At 40.8% G+C, this 27,870-nt stretch overlaps 1 protein-coding gene across 1 annotated transcript in view; it reads right to left on the bottom strand.

The window, feature by feature from the left end:
• Positions 1–27,870, bottom strand: part of LOC126192144 (telomerase-binding protein EST1A) — a 340,857-nt gene that overhangs the window by 124,047 nt on the left and 188,940 nt on the right. Inside the window, exons 12-13 of the mRNA XM_049932583.1 lie at positions 10,477–10,689; positions 4,508–4,569 (exon numbers count right to left, since the gene is read on the bottom strand). Coding sequence (XP_049788540.1) covers positions 4,508–4,569; positions 10,477–10,689 — 275 coding nt within the window. The remainder of the gene's footprint in view (positions 1–4,507; positions 4,570–10,476; positions 10,690–27,870) is intronic.

Genomic DNA, 27,870 nt, shown 5'->3' with positions numbered 1-27,870 from the left:
TGGGGACTTACCAACAAGTCCAAAGTTGGATGGGAAACTGGAAACCTCCTGAGAAATGGGGCTGGAATCACAGTGACCACGGTCCAATACCCGTTATAATGAGGCAAGATCCAGCACCTGAAGCACTTCTTCACATTGTTTCATGCTCATGCAAGCTGAACTGTGGCGGAGCCTGCTCCTGCAGAAAAGTGGGTTTGAAATGTTCTTCAATTTGCAAGAAATATATTGGGGTAGTGAAGATGTTATGGAGGATGTTGAGGAAACCACTAACGAAATCAACGAACTTGCTGAGGCTGACTCGCTGTTTAAAGAAGAGGTCAGTCTGGGATCAACTCTACGTACAGACCCTGAATCCTTAACTCAAGGTATTTCTGGTGACACTGAGGAACCTGGCCCATAAAAACATTGGAAGTGATGCTCATATCTGTCTCAAGTGCACTAAAGTGCGATATTACAAGTATTACACACCCAGAACTGTCAACATTTTTTAGTAACTGACAATGCATTTTAATTGTAATAAAACTACTTATTTTTAATGTCAACTGTGTGGCTTTTATACACAAGAATAATTACCTACCTAATTAGGTTGCCTATTGCAGCTAATAATAGTTCAGTTTCCTGAGACAATTTATTGATTGTGTGTGTGTGTGTGTGTGTGTGTGTGTCTTAATGATGTATTTTTATATTTATAGTTTTACAAATACCAGGGCTGAGGTGGCCCATAGTGAACTTCAGGTAGTGATGTAAGAATCACAATAGTTGGGTGCCCAGAAATCCTCATGTTGCATACAGAGAAATTGAATACCTGAAATTGAGGTGGTAAATTCCAACATATAACATGATGTATAATGTATTTATACTACACAAATAGAAACTGAAAAAATAGTGTTCAAAAATAAGATATCTTGCCACTATGCTCAAAATTTGAAAACTTGGTATTTTTTGAGGCGCTGTAGCGCCTTAGATATTGGGAGTAGAAAAAATGGCAAGAACCAAATTTGTAGAGAATTTTGTGCTCTTTAAAAAAGAAATAGACATTAAAGCAATAGGAGCAACAACAAAAAAATGAGATATTTTGGAAAAAGGCTGAAATTTTCCAAGTTTTTTGACTGCAGAAAGTTTTCCCAAACAAAATTTTGTTGGCAGAACTCGGTTTTCTAATCTTTCCAACCATATGAACGAGTTGAAAAAATAAACTCTTCTACCCCACCTTTTGCAAGGTATATCTGCTATTTGACTGAACTAATGAATGATGCTTGCACAAAGCCAATTTTAAAACTTTAACTATCCTATTTTTAGTAAACACTCAGATACATCATGTGTGTCTCCTGAGAGTCATTTTTTTTTTTTTTTTTTCATAATTCTGTTGACATTTCACTTTTGTGATGTGTAGATCGAGTCAGAGCAAAAAAGTACTGTTTATCAAGTATCTGAAGTAATGTCCAGAGTTTGCAGAAAGTGTCTGTTTATTGTTAGAAACTTTTTTTTTAACAATAAATGTTATGTGAGGATTTGATGGAGGAGTCCCAAATTAGTCTAGTGCCATTTTCAAATAAAAAATATATGTTAAAAGTAATGCATGGTGGCAGAAGAGTGGCAGTACGGTGTGGGCCAGTATACAAGTCAGGGCAAGTCCAGCAAGCTAAGGTTTGCCGATACAAGTACCAGTGGACATAAAAGCTGGTTGTGAACCCCCCCCCCCCAACACCACATTTTTCAGTCCTCAAGGTATAGTAAAATACTGCAGATATTATTGTGTTATGGATATGAAAACCAAAGTAGTGGTTCATCCCATCTTCTTTGCCCAATTTGCCCAGTATGTTGCGAAACATTGCACTTTAAGCTGCCAACATGCACCAGTGCTACCCAGTTTCTGCTGGAGTAATGGTTATTTTTCGCATTTTGCTACTCCTCTTAACACATACATTGTTAAATCAAATATAGAATTAGACTAAACAGGAATTGGTTTATCCAGAGGGGCATAGAACTGAACTTTATAAATAACATTTAATTTGTAGTGCGAGGCAGACCGGTATTTATGATGTACTTCCGAACGTACAGCCAAGTTGTTGTCTTCATTTTTGCATAATATTTCAATGACCAAACCAGTCGCCAACTTCATGTGCTGCAAGTTGTACTGTTATGCATATCGCTGCCTGAACTCCAACCAGTCCATGCAGCAAGTACACGTAACAGCACAACTAACAGTGCCTGAAGACGACAAATGCGTCAGACGGTGAAATATTGAGCAAAAATATAAACAAAAAACCTCACTGTACACCCAGAGATTCGTCTTTAATCAATCATGCCAAGAAAACCTATGAAGTCATACTGCCATTTTCCACTGACGCTGGGCAGCATGTAAAACATGGTGAGCAGAGTTTTGTCTGACTTGTCCTACACAATGCAGAAACAAAATACCAGAGAGAATGAGCTACTAAGAAACACATGGGGCTGGTGTTTGGTGGGATGGGTCTCTCTCTCTCTCTCTCTCTCTCTCTCTCTCTCTCTCTCTCTCTCTCTCTCTCTCCCCCTCCCACTACCTCTCCCCCCCCTCTCCCTGTCCCCCTCCCCCTCACCATCCCAACATTACAATTTAAGAGCTGATCTAAATGTTAATAGCTCAATTTATTGGCCTGTTTATTGCACAAAATTTCTCTTTTATCCCTTAGTAAATACCATCAATGACTTCACAGCATAAACAATGTGCTGTCCCAGTAGCGTTAGTGAAGATGAGAAGTTGCACACTAAATATACGAGGGCTATCCACAAAGTACATTACGTTTTGGAATTAAAAATAAATAAAGTATTGGAAATTTTTTTTTATTATATACAGATGAAAGCCACACTTAAATACTACTTTTCTACATAGTTGCCATTTAAATTAAGGCACTTATCGTAGCGATGGACAAGCTTGGAAATTCCTTCGTCGTAAAATTCGGCCGCCTGCTCCTTCAACCACATGGTTACCTCTTCTTGAAGCTGTGTGTCGTCATCAAAACGCTGCATAGCCAACCACTTCTTCATTGCTGGGAATAAGTGGAAGTCGCTCGATACCAGGTCGGGACTGTACGGTGGATGAGGAAACAACTCCCACTTAAAATATTCGAGAACTTCACGAGTGGCATTTGTCGTGTGGGCCCGGGCGTTGTCGTGAATCAGCAAAATCTTTGAGCCCAACTTTCCCCTGCGCTTGTTTTGTATTGCTCTTCTGAGGTTGTGCAGAGTTTGGCAATACCTTTGAGAGTTTATTGTAGTGCCTCTTTCCAGGTAATCCACAAAAATCACACCTTTTAAGTCCCAAAAGAGGTAACCACATGGTTGAAGGCGCAGGCGGCCGAATTTTACGACGAAGGGATTTCCAAGCTCGTCCATCGCTACGATAAGTGCCTTAATTTAAATGGTAACTATGTAGAAAAGTGGTATTTTAAGTGTGGCTTTCATCTGTATATAATAAAAAAAATTCCAATACTTTATTTATTTTTAATTCCAAAACGTAACGTACTTTGTGGATAGCCCTCGTACAAAGAAAAAGCAGAAATCAATAGCAGAGTAATTAACAATTAATAATATTGACAGAAGAGAAATCAGCACTAAAGATGAACTGATGATGAGAAGGCCTTCACTTTTTAGCAGCAGTATAAACTCGCTGTCAGCAGATAGTATAACAACCTCCGACACACTAACTCCCTATGTAAAACTTTCAGAAAGTTTATGAAGCGCAGCTATCTTGGCAGCTGGTACACAATCTGATGGAGAAAGAGGTGACAGTCTACCAAGGAAGTAGAAGATGCTTAAAACCAGTGGAACATTATTCTACTCTAACTATTTTGTGGCAGAGAAAAAATTAGCTATATTCCTTATAACATTTACCGAATTTTCCATCATGCTTGACTGAACATGATAACAATATTAAATAGGAAATTCATCCTAATGTTCTGTGAAATTATGTTTATTTGATCATGAACTAGCTTAGAGCTTAAATATATATAATACTGCAGAACATTAGGAAGTGTTTCCTATTTAGTATAGCTATATTCCTAATAACTAGGAAAGTTCTTCCATGATATACAATGATTGTATTTTCCATTCACGTGGTGGCAAAGACATTTTTAACATACTAAATTTAACGCTTGTTAAAGTACAATGAAATTACTTGATGGGTATTTACCCAAAGAAGATAGTATCATAACGCATTACGTACACTTAACAATAGAGGTTGAAAAAGGCATTAAGAGGTTGGGAATATTCTCACTCACACTCACACACACACAAACACACACACACACACACACACACACACACACACAAAGCACACAAAGCACATGCACGCACAACCAGGTAAACTGTTTACCACATATACTACCTGAAAGGTGTATCCAAAATAAGCTACACAGAAGTACTCACTACTACATTAATTGTCAACTATTTTAAACTGTGAAATCTAAATTTGTACAACTTAACAATGATTTTTCACAATTAAAAATAAAGAGCTTCTCAGACTCACCCAACTTTGGTGAAAAGTTTTCCTTGCACATTCAGGTAACTAATAACAAATCTCTTGTTAACCTGAAACACATTAATGGCAAACTGAGTTTATCTGTCTACTTAGCACTACAGCATTTTGTTCATTATAACTAACATAATCTGAGGCACAATCCCAATTTGAATAATCTAATGACACTGTTTTCTTAAAAGAAGAAAGAATAAAATCATCTAAAATTACGAGTACTGTACTTGACTCTCCGTAGTCAATAAAAGTGACGAAAGTCTTGAAAGTTATGAACTATTCTTGGAAATTTCATTTGCTTCACAATCATTACTGTTCCCACATTCAATGGTCTCAAAACCACTTATATCCTACTAATGGGCTCTCAGTGGCAATCACTGGTACAACCAAAACATGAAGATTGGTTTTTCCTTATTATTATCCTTGAGCCATGTATGCCACACCACACTGCACACTGTTCTCCATGGTAGCCTCCAATATGCATAGATAAACTATTAATACTCTAAAACAGGGCATCCCAACCTTTTCAGCTGGCGGACCCCTTCTTCAGTCGAAAATCCATGGCGGACCGCTAGTCAGTCAAGAGCACAGTAACTCCAAATTTCAGAGTGAAACCCATGGGAACTGAAGGCTTCTTAATGCAGCTGCCATATTCCCAATGACCCCCCCCCCCCTCTCGAAGTATCAATAGTCTTTTGTTTAGAGATGAATGAAAACAACTTGAAATTAATGATCCAATAGGAATTCTCACTGTATCCAGACAGTTACTAGTGGATTTACTCCCTTTGTTCAACACACTATATCTTGATTAAAATTACTTGGTAATTGAAATTTCACACGATGGACCTGTCTTCCTCCAAGAGCAATCAACGTCACGTCCAAACTGTTCGCTGTTGACAAGCTGTCGCTTATGGTCTGTTCACTTCTACTATTTGGCTACTGTTATGTAAGGAGCATAAATATTTTGTAACAGTCGTGTGTGTGTGTGTGTGTGTGTGTGTGTGTGTGTGTGTGTGTGTGTGTGCTTTCGTGTGAAATCCGAAGAAAATGTTCAAATGTATGTAAACTCTTCCTTTGATCGTCCTCCCTCCTCATTCATTTCAACTGGAAACTTCCCTTGTGAAGGCAATGGAGAAACTGCACCCTTCTTCAGTGATCCTGACTTCAGGTGGTGGTGGTTAGTGTTTAACGTCCCGTCGACAACGAGGTCATTAGAGACGGAGCGCAAGCTCGGGTTAGGGAAGGATTGGGAAGGAAATTGGCCGTGCCCTTTCAAAGGAACCATCCTGACTTCAGCCACCGATTCATGTTAGAAGTAATAAACTGGTCAAAAATCGACTTATGAAATAGGTAGTGCACTGACAAGGCAAGTTTAACATTTAATGATGCCTGGCGCCGCATACATGCCAGCGAGCGCTGTGATTGGTTGACAAAGCTCACTCCGCGCATGTGTAAAAGGTTTCAGCGCATCTAGCGCCGTGAGCCGGCGCACAAACGACCCCAATATTGTTGCAAAACAGTCGATCAGAGAAGCCGCATTCTCCGGCACTAAACTGTGTATAAGTTCTCACTTAGGAACCGCAAAGGCTGTTTGGGGATACGACCTAAGTAAAAGTACACATGTTTTTCACGAAAAAAAAAGTGTGATGAATTTGATTTTCACATTTTTATTCATAATTTTACTCATTATTTTACACGATTTGGTGAAAGGTGGCCGCGGACCCCTAGAAAGAGCCAGCGGACCCCTAAGGGGTCCGCGGACCACGGGTTAGGAAGCCCTGCTCTAAACATTGTCTTTTCAAGTTGAAATTCTCTCCCATTTTATGTCGTTTAAATTTATACAATTCTATGGATGAATATGAAACAAACTATTATTCAGCTCATTACAGCATATCATCTTTCACTACAGAAACAGATGACACCTGCAGCACATGAATGATCGATGTTATCACCTAACAAATGTGCTGTGTTTCTGAATATAAATATTTTGATCCTTTGGAAGCATTTTCATCAATTGAATTTAAATTATTACACATTAATATGTATATGGAACTAACTGCTATTAGACAAAGAGATTGAGACATTCTGCAGCAGTCATCCCACAAAAGCGAGAGAGAAATATTTCCACCTCAACATCAGAATAAACTAGTAGGTAACATTACAAATTAGCTGCAGACGCAAACTGTAGACTGTACAGTTCAGTAACGTGGCAACAACATGTACCATTTCTGCTCTGTATCTTCTTGTTATCCTGGTAGCTTCTAGAAGAATATATTCTGCCTTACAAAAAGAGTGAAGCACCCAGAAGAGGAGGTGGAGGAGGAAGAGGAAGAAACAAAATTGAAATTCACGGACTGAGGGGTATGTGAAGTTATTACAATACTGACTCAAACTGAGAAAGAATTGGCAGTATATTATAGCCCCTCCAGTCTGGATGAATGTGATGATTCAGTAGGGAAGTGTGTCATGAAGTAGTGTATCCTCTCATGAGGTAAGCCAGCCCACAATTGTTGTAATTGGTCCTTTATATCCTGGATACTAGCACTGGGATGGACTTTACATCTGAGCTGGTGCCAATCATGTTATATCGGTGACAGATCTGGGGACCTTCGACCACAGGAACACTTCACCATCATGCACAAAGTTCATAGACACATGTGCCATGTGTGGAGAGCATTGCTATGTTGAAAAATGGCTGAGAGGTGACACAAGACAGATATAGGATGTCTGAGACGTACCAGTGAGCGATCAGAGTTCCCTCAATCACTAACCAGAAGTCATAAACAATGGGTCATACAAATAAAACGGATATTGTACTTTATTTTCAGAGAAAATTCTCAGGTTTTCATGAGGTAAGAGAGTCTGGAAACATCTTTCACCAGAAATGTTCTCAGCTTGAGTGTGGGGTGTGGGGCAGTGGCTCAGCACAAATAGCTTCTCTGATTTCATATGAAAAAATCTAAAGAAGTGGAGAACATTCTCAGATTTCGTATGAAAAAACCTAAAGTAGAGAACATTCTCCATTTTCCCAATGGACTTCACAGCTTACTTCAAGTTGAGTAAGTTCTGTTGAGATTTTTAGTAAAAATGGGAGAATTTATGTTGTTCTAAAGGCAAAAAAGGACATATGTAGGGCCGAAGACATGATGACAAGAGGAACTGTAATAGTTTATAATATACAGGTTTAACAGCAAAAACATTATTTGGCTAGCAAATAATTTCTTTCCCAAAATTTATGAAAGAAAGGGGGCATGACTTTGAAGAAGTGAAAATGAAAACATTTTTGCTCTGCTACTTAGCAGACCCAAGTTTTCAGACTGGTGTAGGAGAATACTTAGGTATACACCAGGCAATTGTGTCATTTACATTTATAGATGTTCACTATGCTACCCAAAAAGCACTTCTTTAGATACAATTTCCCAGAAATGTTGGAGAACTAGAAACAGTAATACTTAAATGTCACTCAAGGTGTCAGTTTCCATGTGTGCTGGGGCTCTTGATTGTACACACATACCAATCACAAAACATGGAGACAAATATATTAACTGAAAGGTCCTTTCTAGTATCAATGTGCAGGCACATGTGATAGTAATGAAATTTTTACTAATGTTAATGCTTCATGGCCTGGGTCTGTGCTTGAGTCTAGGATATATAGATGCCAGATACTAAGATAGGGCCAGTATAATGCTTTTTATTTTAGGAGATTAAGGGTATGGCATCTCACCATGGTTAAGGACAAAATTCCAGACTCCACAAATGCCTCGTGAGAGGGTCTACAGTAGACTTCAGCATGGCAGAATGAAGCTGTTTTGGAAAATTCAATGGAGGAGATGATTCTTTCATTAGACAACTACAGTGACAGTGATGCTTTAAGCATCTGTCACACAGATGACTGTGAAGTCAGTGGAGTTTTTACATTATCACCACAGAAGTGAAACATAGGCAGATTTAGCTGTTGCTTGGAGTGTGTAGTTTACAACTGTAAGTAGCTACATAATAAAATTATAATGTCGCAGATTTTGAAATTTTAATAATGCCGTATCAGTAACTAATTACAAATGAGCTTCATCTCAGGAATTCAGTCTGTCTCACATAAAATAAATTTTGCTGCAATACTGAGATAATGTTTTTTTCTATTACTTTTAATCATTCCCCCTTACTGGTTGGCCTATTTAAGATACATTTTTCCAAAGCACAAATCTCATTTTTTGTTATGTTGGAAATACGCAGGCAGATAAGAAAAATTAAGGAACCAGTAATTACAAACCTACCTTCTGTTTCTTCCAACAAAACCACATGAGCAACTGCTTAGTAGTTGACTATAATAGAATTCCGGTTTGGAGTAGAAGAAAAAGTTATGTACTCTTAAGACTTCATTCACATAATATGTTCATTTAACTTCAATAACAAAAAAGTTTCCTGCATGTCAAAAATTCAGTAACATCAGCAGATAAAACATTTTTGTTAACTCTCAGTACAGTATATTGTCTTAATAACTTGGTACCTCACACAAAACTAAAATCAAAACATAGTGCAACGCTTAAAGGACACAGTGATGCCAATTCCATAGCTGCACATTGTATAGCTTGCCTGTTTGAGTGAGTTGACTGAAATGTAAGATTACACATGTGTCCTATGCCATATGTGGCTCTCAACACATACCAGGAACTTTCTCAAGAAGGATAGGAGATAGTGGGAAAGATACTTCTGGTTACAGAATGTGTTTCGAATTTTTGATTCACATGAAGTTGTGAACTTTCTTAGAGAATGTTCTTTTGCTCTGAGAATCATCTCCAGGGAATGTTCTCCTTTTTTACTCATACAGCCAAGTAACTCCCCACACCATGATACCAACAGTGCCGCTCCAAAACTTTGGAAGAACGGGACTTTTCCACAGGTCACTGCCTTGCTTGTTGATTATGGTCTGCCGGGGTAGTGAAGAACTGCAATTCATTGTTGAACACAAAGCAGTATCATTCATCAGCAGTCTACACTTCACAGTCACAGAACCACTCCAAACACAATCGTTTGTGCTGTGCTAACACCAGCCTAAGAACATGGAACAGTAATGCCCTAGTTCACCCGCTGCTAGTTGTTGACCAATGGTGCAGGATGATATGGATGTAGTACAGAGCTTATTACTTGTTCTCGGACAGCAGACACACATTTGAAGGGGTTACAACTTGCACGGTGCACAATACAGTGACCCTCCACTGTTGTGGTCAAATGTGGCCAACTGGAACCTTGACAACACATTATGCATTACCCAGGTCACCGTCTCATCCAAATGCCCCACAAATCAGGATATTGCACAATTCGACCAGCTGGTCAAATTATGATCCACAATGATACCCCTATCACACAGTCAAGTGCTGACAACACTGTCTCCACTGTCCTTTACAGTGATCCCTCAATCTGATGCTGTTAGTCCCCTTTTTTTAATATACCATACCAGGTCTGGTAACAACACTAAATATGAGTAAAACTAAAGCACTTGCCATTTTACATGTCACAGAGGACTGCAACTCAATTCATTTACATATTCGCTGATGGTGCATACATGTATGGAGTTACACTGACATCCAACCACGTCTTCTGGGTGCTTCACAATTTTGCCAGGCAGTGTATACACATTAATGAAAATATTTATAGGCTGCAAAGTCAACATGAAAATGGCATGCAAGATAAATTATTTCTCATTACTTGTATATAATTTAGTTACTAAACGAAAATAAATTGCTAGGTTGTAGAATACTATGAGCATTTTATTTATTAGTTGTATTGTCTACATCTGGGTCAGGAAATGGTTATGAAATATATCATGGCTCTGGCTCTGAGCACTATGGGACTTAACATCTGTGGTCATCAGTCCCCCAGAACTTAGAACTACTTAAACCTAACTAACCTAAGGACATCACACACATCCATGCCTGAGTCAGGATTCAAATATATCATGATTAGCTAACCTCAACACTAGAAAGCGCAGCAAGTTCCTCTTCCTCACTGTCAGGTACAAGACCACAACTATTGCCTGCAGAAGTAGTCACATGGACACGACGACGACGTCCTTCTGGATGAATCCAAACTTCTCGCCGTATACCAGCTCCTTCCTTTTCTTTCATACGCTCACGCTGTTTCTGCTCACGTTCTTCTCGTCTACGGCGCTCAGTTTGCTCAAACTACGGAAAGAAATAATCTCCGTCACACTGTAATAATGGACCTATACATTCCCATCAAACCACAAGCAGTTATATTATAACAAAAAGAAGTACATTGGGCAAAAATACACAACATTTCAAATATAAATGTACAAACAACAAACTTTAATGGAGAAATCAAGCAAATGATATCAAAGTCTGACAAAGAAGCAAGTTTTTCCATATGTTAAGAAGAATCTTCCCAAAATGAAAGAAACACAAAAAGAAAGCTGCTACATAACGTGCAACTCGGACTTACCCTTGTACACCACTCTGACCACAAAGCAAGAATTAATCTTACTGGTGGTCCTATTTATTTGTTTGTATGGGACACACGCCACTGCTATATTGAATAATGACACTATTTAGTCATGCTTGTAACATCAAATCAAAGCTTTTCTGTGTTACGTGAAGAGACATATTTCAGTTTCTCTGGTTTTGGAGTTCAGTTTCCATAATTTGAAATATATGCTTGTGACAGCCAGGTAATCTTTATGTACAAAGAGTTACTGTCCATTGTATCACCCGCAAGGCTAAGTAGCATTTCTCTACAATTTGGTACATCTGGCAAGGGAAGGGCGCAGGATGGGAATCAACAATATGGCTCAAACAGCATGCTTCTCTCACCCGAGCAGGCCATACGAAAAGATATAGCTCCCTCTAACGAGTGTGAAGGATACCCCCCAATAATTCTCAAGTCGGTGGTCAAGCACCTGCTAGGCTTCAATTCCCGTAGATACCCTCCATTTTTTCATTCCTTGCTAAATTGAAGTATTAAATATTAAGTTAAATGTTTAACAATTCAATTTATATCAGTATAATTAATATATTTAATTTAGTTAAGATTACTTTAATTTCCTTAATTAATTTACTTAAACGGATGAAGTTTTGAATGAAAGAATTCCGAAAATTCAAGCAAGTATCTTATTTTTATTTATAACTAGAAGGTATAGTACATTTTTTGGGTGATAATCACTAAATAAATATTTAAAACAAGTATTGTTCACATTATCCACATTTTATGAAAGCAGTTTTGAGCAAAAACATATATGCTTCAATGGAAAGCACGCTTCATTGAAATTTTCAAATGAAGATTTTTCTTCTCTCCTTTTTGATGCATACAAAGCAATTCGTATTGCTGAGGAGAAAAAAGCAGCACTGAATTGATGTGGCATGATCAAACACAATTAAATTGCATCTTCTCTCGATGATAATTCTCACAGTGACTGGAAATTCAGGGGCACTTTGTAGTCTTCAAATACATTTTTGACTTTGCAACAAAAATATACTTCGTAGAGGTGAACCAAAAGAGTACATTTGGGTGCAACAATCTTCATAGCACACATTACTTTGTCTTCCTCATTGATGAATGTCTCATCACACAATGTCAAATCTGATTGGTCTCCCCACGAATCCAGCAACAGAAGGAATTTATTGTAGCAATGTATGGCTTTAATGTTGTTTCCAAGAATTTTACATAAAACTCTTTTGTTAGTTTTCCTGACTTGGAGAAAGTAACAACGATATTCTACAATATTACAAAAAGGATAGATTGCTACTCATCACATGGATAAGAGGTTGAGTCACAGATAGGCACAAGGAAAAGACATGCAAGCAAGCACAACTCATATACACATGACCACTGCCTCTGGCAACTGAGGCAGGACTGTAGGCAACTGTATCTGATGGGAGAAGCAATCAGTGAGTGGTGGGGGTAAGGACGACCCAGGGACAGGGAAGGGATAGCAGGGAAGGAAGGTGGGAGTGGGTAGTAACCTTGTGACAGCTTGCAGGGACATGGTAGGGAAAGTTAGCACTGCTAGGTGCTGTCGAGAGGTTTGAGGGGTGTCAGGAGGGGGGGGGGGGGGGTCCAGATGGCACAGGCTGTGAAGCAGTCACTAAAATGAACAACATTGTGTTGGGCAGCATCCTCAGCAACTGGTTGGCTTAGCTGTGGACTGACTGAAGTAGGTAGTAGCGGGAGGATGTATGGGACGGGTCTGTTGCAGGGATATGAGAAGTGGGGAAAGGGGTTCGGAGCAGGGGGCAGAACAAGGACAGACACGGATATCACATAGGTTTGGTAGGTTGCCGCCGAATACTGCTGTGGGAAAAGTGGCAAGGGGTGGGTGATATATTCCTCATTTCAGGACATAACAAGTGGTCCCTGACAGATAAAATGATTTAGTTGCTCCAGCCCTCAGTGGTACTGAGTCACAAAGGGAGTGCTCCTTTGTGACCACATGGTGCAAATCTGGGACATGGTACGTAACTGGAGAGACAAGGCACAGGAGTTCTGTACAAGGTTGGGAGGGCAATTACAGTCTGCGAAGGCCTCAGTGAGGCCCTTGGTACATTTGGGGAAGGACTGCTCATCACTACAGAAGCGATAGCTATGGGTCACTAGGCTGTATGAAAGGGACTTCTTGGTATGGAATGGGTAGCAGTTTTCGAAGTGAAGATGTGCTGGTGGTTAATAGATTTTATATGGACAGAGATACTCATTGCCATCTTTGAAGTAGAGGTCAACATCAAGGAAGGTGCGTTGTTGGGTTGAGGAGGACCAGGTGAAGTGTATGGAGGAGAAGATGTTGAACTTCTGGAGAAATGTGGGTAGGGTGTCCTCCATTCACTTCACCTGGTCCTTATCAACTCCATCAACCACCTTCCGCAACGTTAACCTCCACCTAAAAGACACCTACATCAGTACCTCTGTCCATATAAAACCTACTAACCACCAGCAACACCTCCAGTTTAACAGTCTAATCACCTATGGACACTGCATTTGTAGCGATCAGCAGTCCCTCTCCAAATATACTCATGGTCTCACTGTGGTCTTCACACACCAAAATTAACCTCCCAATCTCATATAGAAACAGATCTCCTATGCCTAGTCTCTCCCATCACCTAGCATCCCCCACATTCCTACTATCTAGCCACAAAAGAGCACTTCCTGCATGACTCAGTGCCACCCAGCACTTGAGCACATGAATCACATTCTCTGCATGGGTTTTGAATACCTGTCAGCGTGCCCTGAAATGGGGCATATCCTACTCACATTATTTCCCTGCCCTCCTGCAGTGGTATTCCACCACCAATGAAACTTAAACAATATCCTTACCCATCCCTACTCCCAACTCTTTGCCTCATGGCTCACATCCCTGCAATAGACCTAAATTCAAGACCTATCCCGTAACATCCTCCTGCCAGTAGCAACTCAAGTCCGATCACGATCATCGATTACATCAAAGGTAGGGCTAACTATGAAAGAAGTCATGCAATCTACAAACTAAGCTGCAACCATTGTGATGCTTTCTTCGCAGGTATGACAACCAACAGGCATTCTGTCCACATAAATGGCCACCACCAAACTATGGCATGAGACAGCTGGACTAACCAGCTGCCCAACACAAAGTGCTTGACTTCAATGACAGCCTACACCATCTGGATCCTTCTTTCCAACATCAGCTTTTCTGAATTGCGCAGGTGGGAACTCTTCGTGCAATGCATCCTACATTCCCATAACCCCCCTCCCCCTTTTGTCTCAGCCTTCACTACTACAACTACACATGAAATGTATTCATAGTTGTGAATATGGACAACCATCATGTGAAGTATAATGGAATGACCCTGTCCTTCACCCACCTATCCCCTTCCCTGCTCCCACTCCAATACCACACAGCCTTCTATTCCACCAATGCACCTACAGCTATTTCTGCTACCCTCACCTTCACCCTCACCCCCCCCCCTCACCCCCACCCCTCCCCTCAACCTCCTGATTGCACTTAGCAGCCATCTCTGTCCCCATCATGCTGCTGCATGCTCCCACAAGCAGCACTACATCCTTCCTCCATCTTGACACCCCAGTCTCACCGCCAACAGATTGCTTCCCCCATCAGATTGCAGCTCAGCCTCAGTGGACTGAGGCAGAGGTCATGAGAGAGAGTTGTGCTTGTGCAAATGTGTGTGCATTTTCTACTTCAGAAGAAAGCCTTTTGACTGAAAGCTGAAATGTGTAGCAGTCTTTTTGCTGTGCCTGTCTGTGTCTCAACAGCTCATCTATATGCTGAGTAGCTATCTATTGTTTTCATAACATTATCGTCACGCCATCCTGGATTTTCCATTGTTTGATTTTGCACAATGAAACATTATCTACATCTGCATCTACATCCATACTCCGCAAGCCACCTGATGGTGTGTGGCGGAGGGTACCCTGAGTACCTCTATCGGTTCTCCCTTCTATTCCAGTCTCGTATTGTTCGTGGAAAGAAGGATTGTCTGTATGCTTCTGTGTGGGCTCTAATCTCTCTGATTTTATCCTCATGGTCTCTTCGCGAGATATACGTAGGAGGGAGCAATATACTGCTGGACTCTTCGGTGAAGGTATGTTCTCGAAACTTTAACAAATGCCCGTACCGAGCTACTGAGCGTCTCTCCTGTAGAGTCTTCCACTGGAGTTTATCTATCATCTCTGTAACGCTTTCGCAATTACTAAATGATCCTGTAACGAAGCGCGCTGCTCTCCGTTGGATCTTCTCTATCTCTTCTATCAACCCTATCTGGTATGGATCCCACACTGCTGAGCAGTATTCAAGCAGTGGGCGAATGAGTGTTCTGTAACCTACTTCCTTTGTTTTCGGATTGCATTTCCATAGGATTCTTCCAATGAATCTCAGTCTGGCATCTGCTTTACCGACGATCAACTTTATATGATCATTCCATTTTAAATCACTCCTAATACGTATTCCCAAATAATTTATGGAATTAACTGCTTCCAGTCACTGACCTGCTATTTTGTAGCTAAATGATAAGGGATCTATCTTTCTATGTATTCGCTGCACATTACACTTGTCTACATTGAGATTCAATTGCCATTCCCTGCACCATGCGTCAATTCGCTGCAGATCCTCCTGCATTTCAGTACAACTTTCCATTGTTACAACCTCTTGATGCACCACAGCATCATCTGCAAAAAGCCTCAGTGAACTTCCGATGTCATCCACAAGGTCATTTATGTATATTGTGAACAGCAACAGTCCCATGACACTCCCCTGTGGCACACCTGAAATCACACTTACTTCGGAAGACTTCTCTCCATTGAGAATGACATGCTGCGTTCTGTTATCTAGGAACTCCTCAATCCAATCACACAATTGGTCTGATAGTCCATATGCTCTTACTTTGTTCATTAAATGACTGTGGGGAACTGTATCGAACGCCTTGCAGAAGTCAAGAAACATGGCATCTACCTGGGAACCCGTGTCTATGGCCCTCTGAGTCTCGTGGACGAATAGTGTGAGCTGGGTTTCACACGACCGTCTTTTTCGAAACCCATGCTGATTCCTATAGAGTAGATTTCTAGTCTCCAGAAAAGTCATTATACTTGAACATAATACGTGTTCCAAAATTCTACAACTGATCAACGTTAGAGATATAGGTCTATAGTTCTGCACATCTGTTCGACGTCCCTTCTTGAAAACGGGGATGACCTCCACCCTTTTCCAATCCTTTGGAACGCTATGCTCTTCTAGAGACCTACAGTACACCGCTGCAAGAAGGGGGGCAAGTTCCTTCGCGTACTCTGTGTAAAATAGAACTGGTATCCCATCAGGTCCAGCGGCCTTCCCTTTTTTGAGCGATTTTAATTGTTTCTCTATCCCTCTGTCGTCTATCTCGATATCTACCATTTTGTCATCTGTGCGACAATCTAGAGAAGGAACTACAGTGCAGTCTTCCTCTGTGAAACAGCTTTGGAAAAAGACATTTAGTATTTCGGCCTTCAGTCTGTCATCCTCTGTTTCAGTATCATTTTGGTCACAGAGTGTCTGGACATTCTGTTTTGATCCACCTACCGCTTTGACATAAGACCAAAATTTCTTAGGATTTTCTGCCAAGTCAGTACATAGAACTTTACTTTCGAATTCATTGAACACCTCTCGCATAGCCCTCCTCACACTACATTTCGCTTCGCGTAATTTTTGTTTGTCTGCAAGGCTTTGGCTACGTTTGTGTTTGCTGTGAAGTTCCCTTTGCTTCCGCAGCAGTTTTCTAACTCGGTTGTTGTACCACGGTGGCTCTTTTCCATCTCTTATGATCTTGCTTGGCACACACTCATCTAACGCATATTGTATGATGGTTTTGAACTTTGTCCACTGATCCTCAACACTATCTGTACTTGAGACAAAACTTTTATGTTGAGCCGTCAGGTACTCAATCTGCTTTTTGTCACTTTTGCTAAACAGAAAAAAAAATGTTTCAGAGTAGTTGAATGCAATGTTACCATTTAGTTCCACATTGTTCTATTTCCTTCCTTCAAATTTGAAGATAATCTTTTGATTTCCAAATTGGGAACCTCAATTTTAATCTATTTTGGATTAGCATCTGCAAAATCAATGACCATCTTCTCATCAGCCACAGACATCGAAGCACAAGAGGAGGTCACTGAGGTATATTTTTTAGGATAATGATCATTGTCACCCACATCTGTGCTTGAAGAAGGAAACTGTTACAAATGAGATAGGAATGCATACAGTATTAGTGTGTCCTGGCCGAAAGACGGGATGGGGGAGTTAGTTTCTTTTAGTGGTACATGTGAATTTACTTGTTACTTGCTTGTTGAGCCTACAAACAGACAAGAGTTAACACAATCAGGCTAATCATTACCAAACTGAGGGTTAACACTTCCTTCTGCCGACCTCTTCAGCTGTGATAGAGCCTATATCTGTACCTGGCTACGCCTTACAATCTAATATCTGACTGACTGATATAATCCAACACATACCTTCCTGTGTCTCCTGGCCTTCCCTATGCAGACCACCACCCCTTGAGATTTTCAAATGTCTTACTCCTCTCTCATTTCTATTATTGAGCCTGCGTTCTCCTGTAGCTCTTTCTTCTATTCCTTATACTTATAGCAGTTAAATGTGTCAAGATTATTAAATTTTTATACTTCTTTAAATACTGAATGACCTGCTCAGTTTCCTTATATACTCTCACTACTGGGCAGTAACTCTGGAGGAGCTCATGTGACTTTTCATATATGAAGAGTGAAATAGTTTTAATGAGACTGCCTGCATTTCGAAGGAAGTATTTCTCATTGTTATTAGTAGGCAACTGTTTTCCAACTTTTAACGGTGTCCTTATTCTCTGTTAATTTTAATCAAAATCAACATACTCGCTAGCATAGGTGAGCTGTTAATTACTGGTGTATGACAAAAGAAATGAGACCAATGCTGCAAATCTGTGTCCTGACAAATAATTTTTTAGTGATGACTATCTTCAAAGTAAGGCCATTTCTAGTACACATATGCCTGCAATTATTACTTTCATTGTTAAAATATTTCTGTATGTTGTTTACTTTCAAGGCATGCAAGTGCTCTGAGATTTGCACCTTTTGGTAGAGTGTGAGAACACATTTGTAATAAACTGCTTTCCACTGCCACTTGATCAATCAATTTGAATGCAACTTACCACAGCAAAAGAATGTATCTGGAAGTCAAAAAACAATTGAACACTAATATATGACAAATAATTCCTTGGTAAGGTAACCACTCTTGTTATTTTGCCTTCAAACATACAGAGTCAGTAGTAACATTTGCAGAAATATTGTGCTTAATTTATGTCACAGGGTGTACACGCAGACAACGAGAAAAAATTCCTGGATTTTTCCTGGATCTCCCGGTTAAAAATACATTTTCTCGCAGGTGAAAATACGCTTTTGCCACGTTAAGTGACAGTATACTTTCCCTCAGATCTGTAAAACGTATCCTTTGATAGGATATGGTTTTATACAGCATCATAGAATTTTCCAGCACTTTAGAAAATCATACTCAGGGGGAAAAAACATGTTTTGGAGTGATCTTTGATGTGCAGCAATATGTACGCTGCATATTTTTGTATTACGAAAGTATAAATTCGAATTCCACCAACAGCAAAAGTTAATGGTTTAAAGTAATATACAAAGTGTTGCTACAAGAAAAGCAAAGCTTTCGCATATAATATTTGTCTCGAAGATTAATAAGCTACAAGAGAAGCTAAGCTTTCACTTGATCTGTTTAGCGCATGTTACACTTAAAGATACATCACACAAATACGCCAGCAAAATTTTTAATACTGACATAAAGCTCTGATCTTCTGGGCTCGAAATTCTTCTGAATGGCTCGTCATCAAAGAGTTGATTTTTAAAAGAGACGAACACACTGTGATTTAAGAAATTCATCGTACATTCTCGCACATAGTTCATCTTGCGTAAAAGGAAATTTACTTTGAAAATAACACTTTCCGAACAACAACTCGAAATATTTTCCGATGACCTGTTAGAAATAGATTCATTTCAGCAGTTGTCAGATAGCGCCAGATAAGAGGCGTCACCACGCTTGCGCAGCTAAGATGATGAAGAAAGCCCGTATGTCCGTATGAGTAAAACATTACAAGATCTTACATTATGTCATAAAAGAAACAAGACTTCAGAAGATACTCCAAGAACGTCAGAATGACGTGAACCATACTAAAATGCATAGTTCGCCTTACAGTGCACATTCATATGTCCAGATTCTCAATGACATAGGCCTCGACCGGATATGAAGCTTTTCAGTGTGGTTTTCGGGATGTAAATTTTCTTGGAGTACCAGTACTGTATTATCTCATGTTTGGTTCTTTATTATGGCATAATGCCACACATGCTAGAAGCTGAAAACGTGCACTTGAAATGCAGCGAACAGTTGAAACTAGCAAATAGTGAGGAATAAATTGACTGCCTCAGCAGGAAAGCTTAATAAAAGCCAAATTTATTTATCAAACTGACAAAAATAACTTCATTGTTCTGCAAGGCGATTAATACTTGACAGCCAGAAAGGTGGAAATAAAATAAAATCTGAAACTAGTAACATAGTTTACCCTTCCGTAATTATGAGACTGTATTTTAATTCACAATAAAAGATATATCTTCGAGGATATGTAAGACACATTATTTGGTCTTAGGTGTGCAGTGAGGTGCCACACATCTTCAAACAACATTGTTATACCGCACATCACTGTATTTCGCTCTGTGGAAATCAAACTTGTATATTTTGTAATGGATGCCATCAAACTATTTCTGGACAGTGGAAATTAACTGTGTCTCCTGCTACCAGTCGGCCGGTTTGACATCCCCCCCCCCCCCAACTCACTCTCTCTCTCTCTCTTTTTGTAAAAAGACCCTCGCAATTAATACTGGATAGGATTATTTGTAACCAGGAGAACAACAACTCTTCAGAAAAACTGGACTCTTTATTGCCTATTAGCTAATAACTTGCTCTTCTGTGCGACATAAAATTAAATATAGGACACCTAAAACTAGTAAAGACAAGAGACAGGCAAGACAGTACACGTTTCTTCAATCCTTAGGTCCTAGCAATTTTTTTCTCTAATCTTGCTACAGCTTTACATGGCATTCTTTCCTTTCTGCGAAAGGACTATTACCTTATCAAAGTTCGTCAAAACATTTTGCTACATGAAAAATAGAAATGTCGTTGTCTAATACTGAAAAAGCTGTTAATACAAATAGTACCCAAGCCTGGTGTGGTTTCTTGATCTGATTACGTCTATTTTGTCACTGTGTGCTGGAGAAAACAAAATAGGCCTTTCTAATATTTCAGCAATTGTAACACACATCAAATAAGCAAGACTGTTTTGGCAATAATGATCATTTTTATAATACGTCAGAATATAATTCCCGAAGTACCAATACGAAATACCTATTTGGCCTACTACAAGCAAAAAGCTTTACGTTAGGAAATCAATTTCACATTTCATTCATACGCTCCAGTTTCTCATGCAAGAGACCGAAAAGTGGTAGAATGAAATTTTTGTATAAATTTGAAATTATCATATTCTCTCAAAATTTGTGTGATGTCCCCGTTTCTTCTCCTTCCTCATTCTAACAATGTCATCACTAATTCTGTAACTATTCCTACCACTGTCAAAACTCATTGTCCAGTTAACTTCACTAACCCTGCCACAATCACCGGTTTAGTTATCCATTGATGATTCTCCAGTTAGGCGTTATTATGTGTTCGTAAAATGCGTTTTCCGCTCCCAGAATGGAACTTACGCGGCTGCTAGCCGGGGACTACAACTGGCCCTGTCTCATGTAGTGATCTGGCCAAAAGATTTCTGTCAGAATTTCACTTTCTTGGATACACCAAGAAGATAATACATAATCTTTCTTATCTATTAGTCGTTTATTTCCGCTCTGGTAGTCTGAATCTATGGGTTTCGCTAATAATTATAATAACGCTGCACATTCGCAAACCGAATCAACCACATAAACAAGCAGCACTTGCCATTTACCGGTTTGGCTTTATTCCGCTCAGCTCGTACAGCCCCATCCCATTTTGTCTGCAGAAAAGTTTATTTCTAGATGTGACGAGGATTCTCATGGCAGAGACATCACATACACTATGCACGCATTCAAAAATCAACTTATAATTCATTCAGAAATCAACTTAGAATGTGTTCAAAAACCAGCAGGGGTATATTTCAAAATCATATGAATAATCGATAGACCGATGTGTGCTGGATGCTAGGTGCTTTGTGAAACAAGGATTGGTTCCCCCACCCTCTCAAGAATATGAATTTGCCCCCTCCCCGAAACTGCTGCCTGGTTCAGATACCCTGGTTTGCCCTCACTCCCCACTAGATCTGGGCCTGCTGCACACGCGTGAATCTGGCAGTTTGGGCGCGCCAGTAAAATTTTTCCAGGTACCATGTGGCTGGTTGCTGCTACTGCTGCTTACATAGCCAACAGCCACATTTCTGTAGCCAGAAGCAGGAGAAGGTACTACTCATACGCAACTCAACTGCGTGTGTGCACGAGCCCACTCATAACTGATTAAATGAGTCTAATGTAAACAGTTGTGACGTCACGCCCATCGCGAAGGCAATTTGTTGTTATGAAGCATTGCATAGTCTTCCGAAAGCCTTTGACACATTTTGCTGTTGGCAGACGCTTGTACAAGCACTGTGTTATTTTATATGGTGCATTTCCTTTGCAACTCAAGTTTTATTTTCGTATTTTTCTCTCGTTCATGTTTTAATGCTGCAGTATTATTCTGCAGTAGCGGGATACAGTAATATCCTTTGTTAGAGTAATGGTTCTTACCAGTGAAAATTAAAAAAAACTTAACTGAAAACTAAAACAACGAAAAATTCCCAGATTTTTCCCAGTTTTCTCCCGGATGAAAAAATTCCCGGGTTTTTCCCAGGTCTCATACACCCTGTGTCTTTTTTGATGCCTCCCACACAGCCTCATTTGATCCAACCTGACCCAACCCAATCCTACACCATTTGACCCAAGCCCAAAATCGTGTAGCACATTCCAGATTCCCTGTTATGGTCAATTGACTGGTTGGTTGTCTTGGGTGTGGGTGGGGGTGGGGGGTGCAAAGGGACCAAACTGCTAGGTCATTTGTCCCTCATTCCTATAAAACAAGTCTACGAGGGAAAGAATAAAATGAACAATACTTACTGCACAAAACCTGGAGAAAAGAAAAACCAACAGAACTACAAAAGGGCAACTAACACTACAATGGGCAAAATAAGACAAGAAAACCACAGAGAGATGCAAGAAAGAGGCAGAAGGAAGAGAGCAGGTGATTGTGGCTGGCTGATCACCGGGGAGGGGGGGGGGGGGGGGGGGGGTAAGCCACCCAGTCTGCAACACATTAAAAACCTCCAGCCTAAAAGCACTAGAGTAGAGAACACAGACTGACAAAGGACATATGCTAAAACTTAATAGAACAATAACTCCCCACCCGCACCTCACATACAAAACATAAAACTAAATCAGCCAATGAGACACTATCAGCTAAAATTAATGGTAGTGAGACCAGTAACTGAAGATTCTGTCACAGGGGAGCCAAAGTAGAACAGTGCAACGGAATGTGGGCCACTGTCAACTGGCCACTGCACTGACACTTGGGTGGGTCTTCATGGCAGAGGAGGTAGCTGTGGGTCAGCCAAGCATGGTCAATGAGGAACCGGTAGAGGACCACAGAGTCACTGCGAGAAGCCCACATGGAGGACTTCCACTCATCCGTAGTCTCCTTTATGGCATGCAGCTTATTGTGTGCGTGCTCAGATTTTGCCATTCCGTATCCCAAATCTGAAAATCCTTGTGGCATAATAACTGGCGCAAGTCAGTTGCAGAGATGCCAACATCCAGAAGTGGTTTTCGAGCAGCCTGTTTGGCCCGCCCGTCAGCAAGCTCATTTCCTGGAATTCCAATGTTTCCTGGGGTCCACACAAACACCACTGAACAACTGGACTGTTCCAGGACGTAGAGTGACTCCTGCATGGTCGCTACCAAGGATGGTGAAGGTAGCACTGGTCAATAGATTGTAAGCTGCTCAAGGAGTCACTACAGACAAGGAAGGACTCACCGGAGCAGGAATGGATATGGATATGCTCAAGAGCCCAGGAAGCTCTGCAGTGAAAACACTGCAGCCATTCATCAAGGAGCATTGTTCAGTATGTCCTGTGTGAGCGTACACAAAGCCAACATGACCATCAAGCTTTCGATGTAGACTACTTCAGAGCACCCTCGAAAGTGACAGTGAAGAGTCGCAGGTGGAACTGAGTCCTTCGGGTCATGCGAAAGGTCCAGCCGAAGCTGCGGCCTAAGTATACACCACGGAAGTATATGTGAATGGGCTCAGAGGAGAGGTGGTAAAGGAAAGGACTCTAGTTCATACAAAAAAGGGGTCAGATGCGAACAGCGATTGTAGTCCGTGACCTGGGCTGCCGATGCGGTAGATGAACCACCATCGTTGGGATAAGGAGGCAGTAATTTGGATGTTCAGGAAAGCTACAATTGCGTGTGACATATTTGCAAGTGCATAATCTGCAATGGAGGGACCCCAGCCTCCACCAGTACACTGATCACCAGACTTGCCCTAAAAGCTCCAGTTGCAAGCTGAACCGCAAGCAGTATACTGGGTCTAGTAAGTGCAATGCTGAGGGCACTGCCGAACCATAAACTAGACTCCCATGGTCAAGGCACAATTGAACAAGGACTTTGTAGAGCCGCAGGAGTGTAGAGTGATCTGCATCCCAGTGGACTTTGTCAGGCAGCGGAGGGCATGCTGCCAGTACCTCCACTTAAGTTGACAAAGATGAAGCCAAGTCAATCGAGCATCAAAAACCCAGCCTAAGGATCGATATATCTCCACTGCAGTGAATGGACTGTCATGAAGGTAAAGTTCTGGTTCTGGATGAACAGTACAATGCCGACAGAAGGATATGGTGCACGTCTTCATGTCTGAAAACTGGTAGCAATGGGTTATGAGACAGGTCGGTTGGTTGGGTTGTTTGGGGAAGGAGACCAGACAGCGAGGTCATTGGTCTCATCGGATTATGGAAGGACGGGGAAGGAAGTCGGCCGTGCCCTTTGAAAGGAACCATCCCGGCATCTGCCTGGAGCGATTTAGGGAAATCACGGAAAACCTAAATCAGGATGGCCGCACGTGGGATGCAATGGGTTATGACTGTGCCTTGTGGGTAACTCCCTGTCCGCACTGCTCAGCAACACCAGTACTGGAAGAGCAGTAGGAAATGCATAAGTCGTCTGCATGCAGAGAAGGTAACATGGACAGCCCTACAGCTGCTGCTAGACCGTTAATGAGCACTAAAAATAAAGAGAGACTCAATACTGATCCTTGTGCGACCCTATTCTCCTAGATATGGGGGGAACTATGGGAGGCACCAACTTGGACACGGAAAGTATGGAACGACGGGAAGTTTTGGAGGGCCCTGGAGACCCCACACAAGTAATGCGGCAAGGATGTGGTGTCACTAGGTCATGTCGTATGCTTTTGTTACATCTAAAAAAGATGGCTACTAGGCCCTTGTAGAATTTATTTCCTTTTTTAAGCCACACCAGTCTGGCTGGCATTGAGGCAGTGGTATCCCAATTTGAAATAATAACTACTCACATGTGTGATTCTTCAGTTTCTCCTGGCGTACTCCATGATAAAAGAGTTCACGGGTGAACAGCCAGGTGTTAGTGTCCAATGGGCACAATATTTCAGCAAGCAACCACGTTGCCATCATCAGGTGCACTGATGATCTGACTACTCAGGAGCCAGCACCTGGCTTTTATCACAGTTGTGTTGCCTTTTTGGCTAGTAAGACCACGATATCTGGGTCTTCTTGTAGCTTCCATATGGCCGCCCTCTCTCAACAAAGGCAACGCAACTGTGATATTATCTCATCAGGAGAAAATGCGGGGGCTTGCTAGAAGATAGCACATATCGGAAGATCAACACTGATCCTACGAAGAGAGTCGAGAGGAAGACCGTGGCTCTTCTCAGGGAATCAGGCTTACCAGACAATGTTGTGAAGAAGCTACAACAGAGAGCATGTGTTACACTAAGACTTTAAGGACTGTTGAAGGTACACAAAGAGGAAGTGCCTTTACACCCTATTGTCAGCAACAATGGTGCTGGACACTCCGCACCTGGGTACGGACTGTGTTGTGAACACCTGGAGGGTGGAAGTAGATAAAAGCTAAGTAACGGTGCCTCATTGCACCTGATGATGTGCTTGCCGAAATATTGTGCCCGTTGGACACTAACACCCGCCTGTTCACCTGTGAACTCTTTCATCAACTTGTCACTCGGTGCATTATTTCTGAACTTGCACAACAATCTATTTGCAGCAACAAGGGCTACATGTGGGCCAACAAGAGATGATTTGAACTAATTGTGTTTAGGATTCTATCATTTTCCCCTTTTTTTCTTGTGGCCCATACTTTGTCACACGGAGGGATTGCGACCTGGAAAGCTTTTTCTGTATGAATTAGGCCTACACACACTGTCCCCATCAAATACCGTACAGAACGGCATGCACAAATTTATGAAAACCACTCTGATATGACCACAGCTCGTTATTAATTGTGAAAATTGCTTTTTTTGGTCAGATCTGTCAGTAGCCCTCAATGTCTCTGTGTCTGGAACTGTATGGCAAAAGAACACAAGCTGCTATATCATGATCAATTGCACACAATCTATTCATATGTGAGGAAGAGCTCCAACAGAACTGCTGCCAAGGGAGTCACTCAATGGGGTACACCACCTGTAATACTGGCACACAAAAAGAGTTGTTCAATTGCTGTAACTTTGTTCATACCAGAACGGAATGAAAACAATTATTGTTTTTCATTAAAATGGGTTAACAAGAGAACTTCTTGTTTCTCTTCACTTCAACTCATTTTGACTATGTTCAGGCAACTCTTTTGCTAGGATTTTGGGTTCTCAAACAGTCATTGCACACCCTCTGTTACACTACTACACCTAGATTATTACACCCACACACACTTGCACTACCCTGTACTTTTCTAATGAATGACAGGAGACTTCTTGATGTCACAGTACATCAGCTATCACGTTCGCACCCAGCGGTAAACAGAAACTCGTCAAGGCTACATTGCTCCAGGCATTGCTCTGACCAACAAATATGCATTCTGCGGCATACAGCTGTGAAAACATAGGTTGTGTAATGACCACGTGGTATGTTACAGTGATTTCTGCTTTTGACTACTATGCTTTTGTAACCATCTTACTGGATGTAGCACCATACTCGTGCTCTAAACTTGATTATTTACACAAAATATATAGGGTTGTGAGCACACTGAATTTTGATATATTGTAGCAAATACAGAGATTGGTGTCTCTGCTGGGACTGGGTTGCCGGAGGTCATACTAGGCACATTCCAGCAGATGATAAGGCATAACCTAATGCATGCATCACTACTAAATGACTAGGAGATTCTATTGAGCAGCGGTATAAGGAGTACACAAGTCACTTTTCACTCTCCCCTGTGCATTATTGGCGTAACACCTCTTCAGTCAGAGGTGGCCAATCCGTGGCCCGCGGGCAATGTGTGGCCTGTGGGGCACTAATTTTTGGCCCGCAGAGTTGTTTCACATGAAAGAAAACTTTAACTTTTATTTCACATAATACCTCCAAAAAAGCATTCCATCAAACTCACAACACTATCAGCCGTAAAGTTACAGCCCTTTACGTGTATCTGTGGTGCACATTCAATCGAGATAGACCTATCAACACCAGCTTTTATCTTTTTACAATTAAACTGTAATGCTTGTCTTTAATTTTAGTGGGCTTGCATTTATTTTATGTAATCTATTATGGTGAGAAGGTACACCAGTCGACATTAGCAATGGCTTCTGCCTCAGTAGGTTGCTAGGCTAAGTGAAGCATATGTAATTTTTCGTATTTGTGAAACATGACTTTCAGATCTAAAATATCAGTTTCCTAAATCAGTTGACAACTACTCTCAAAAATTCTTGAAAGAATAGAGTGTGAAGTTTGAATAATACTCAAATGAAAGATCAGTAACTCAACGAGCAGCGTAGGTCTCTGTTATCATCCTAGCCTTCCTTGTGGAAGGCCAGGATTCGATTCACCAGTGGGTTGTATTTGGTAGTCACTGGATTGCTGGTTCAAGTCTAGTTTCGGTCAGAACTTTTTTAGTTTTTTCCTGTTCAGTTTGAATACCTATCACGTAAATCTATGCTAATTAGCACATATTTCATTTTTATTTTCATGGAAAATGCACAACTTCTAATTTCTAGTTACATCTCACACAAAAAAAATCTAGGTTTTATTGCAATTATAAATCACTTAGCACTGATCCTTTATACATAAGGTTGTTAAGGAAAAGAAAAGAACTGAAATTAATTTTTTTCCATATTCATGTACCATACGCTTCACAGAAATGCCCGTGGAACATGAACGTTTGTTTACAAATTTACCACAACTGAGAATTGAAAGCCACCCATGTGGCAGTTGAGCTCCTACCACAGAGCCACGCAGCCCATCAAAACAGTCAACTTGCTTTATGGTGCTTAACAACTTCAGGGAACTTTAAAGTAGATTTTGCAGGAAATTGTTACGAGTTGCATCGAACTACTTCAAGTAAATGGTATTTGATTCTGAACTTCACATACCATATACATATAAAAATTTACAAAACTCTGATTACCATATGGTCTCTTTGTCAGGTTCCAACTTACAGTGAAAGAAATGTCTGCTCCACTTCAAGGCATAAAACTTTGTATAGTGTCAACTAGTAAACAAACAGGACCTAAGAAGTGGAAAGTTACA

Source organism: Schistocerca nitens, chromosome 1 (assembly GCF_023898315.1).
Source record: "Schistocerca nitens isolate TAMUIC-IGC-003100 chromosome 1, iqSchNite1.1, whole genome shotgun sequence".
Classification (NCBI taxonomy): Eukaryota; Metazoa; Arthropoda; class Insecta; order Orthoptera; family Acrididae; genus Schistocerca; species Schistocerca nitens.
The sequence above is the reverse complement of the archived record's forward strand: the minus strand, read 5'-3'. Positions and strand labels throughout refer to the sequence as shown.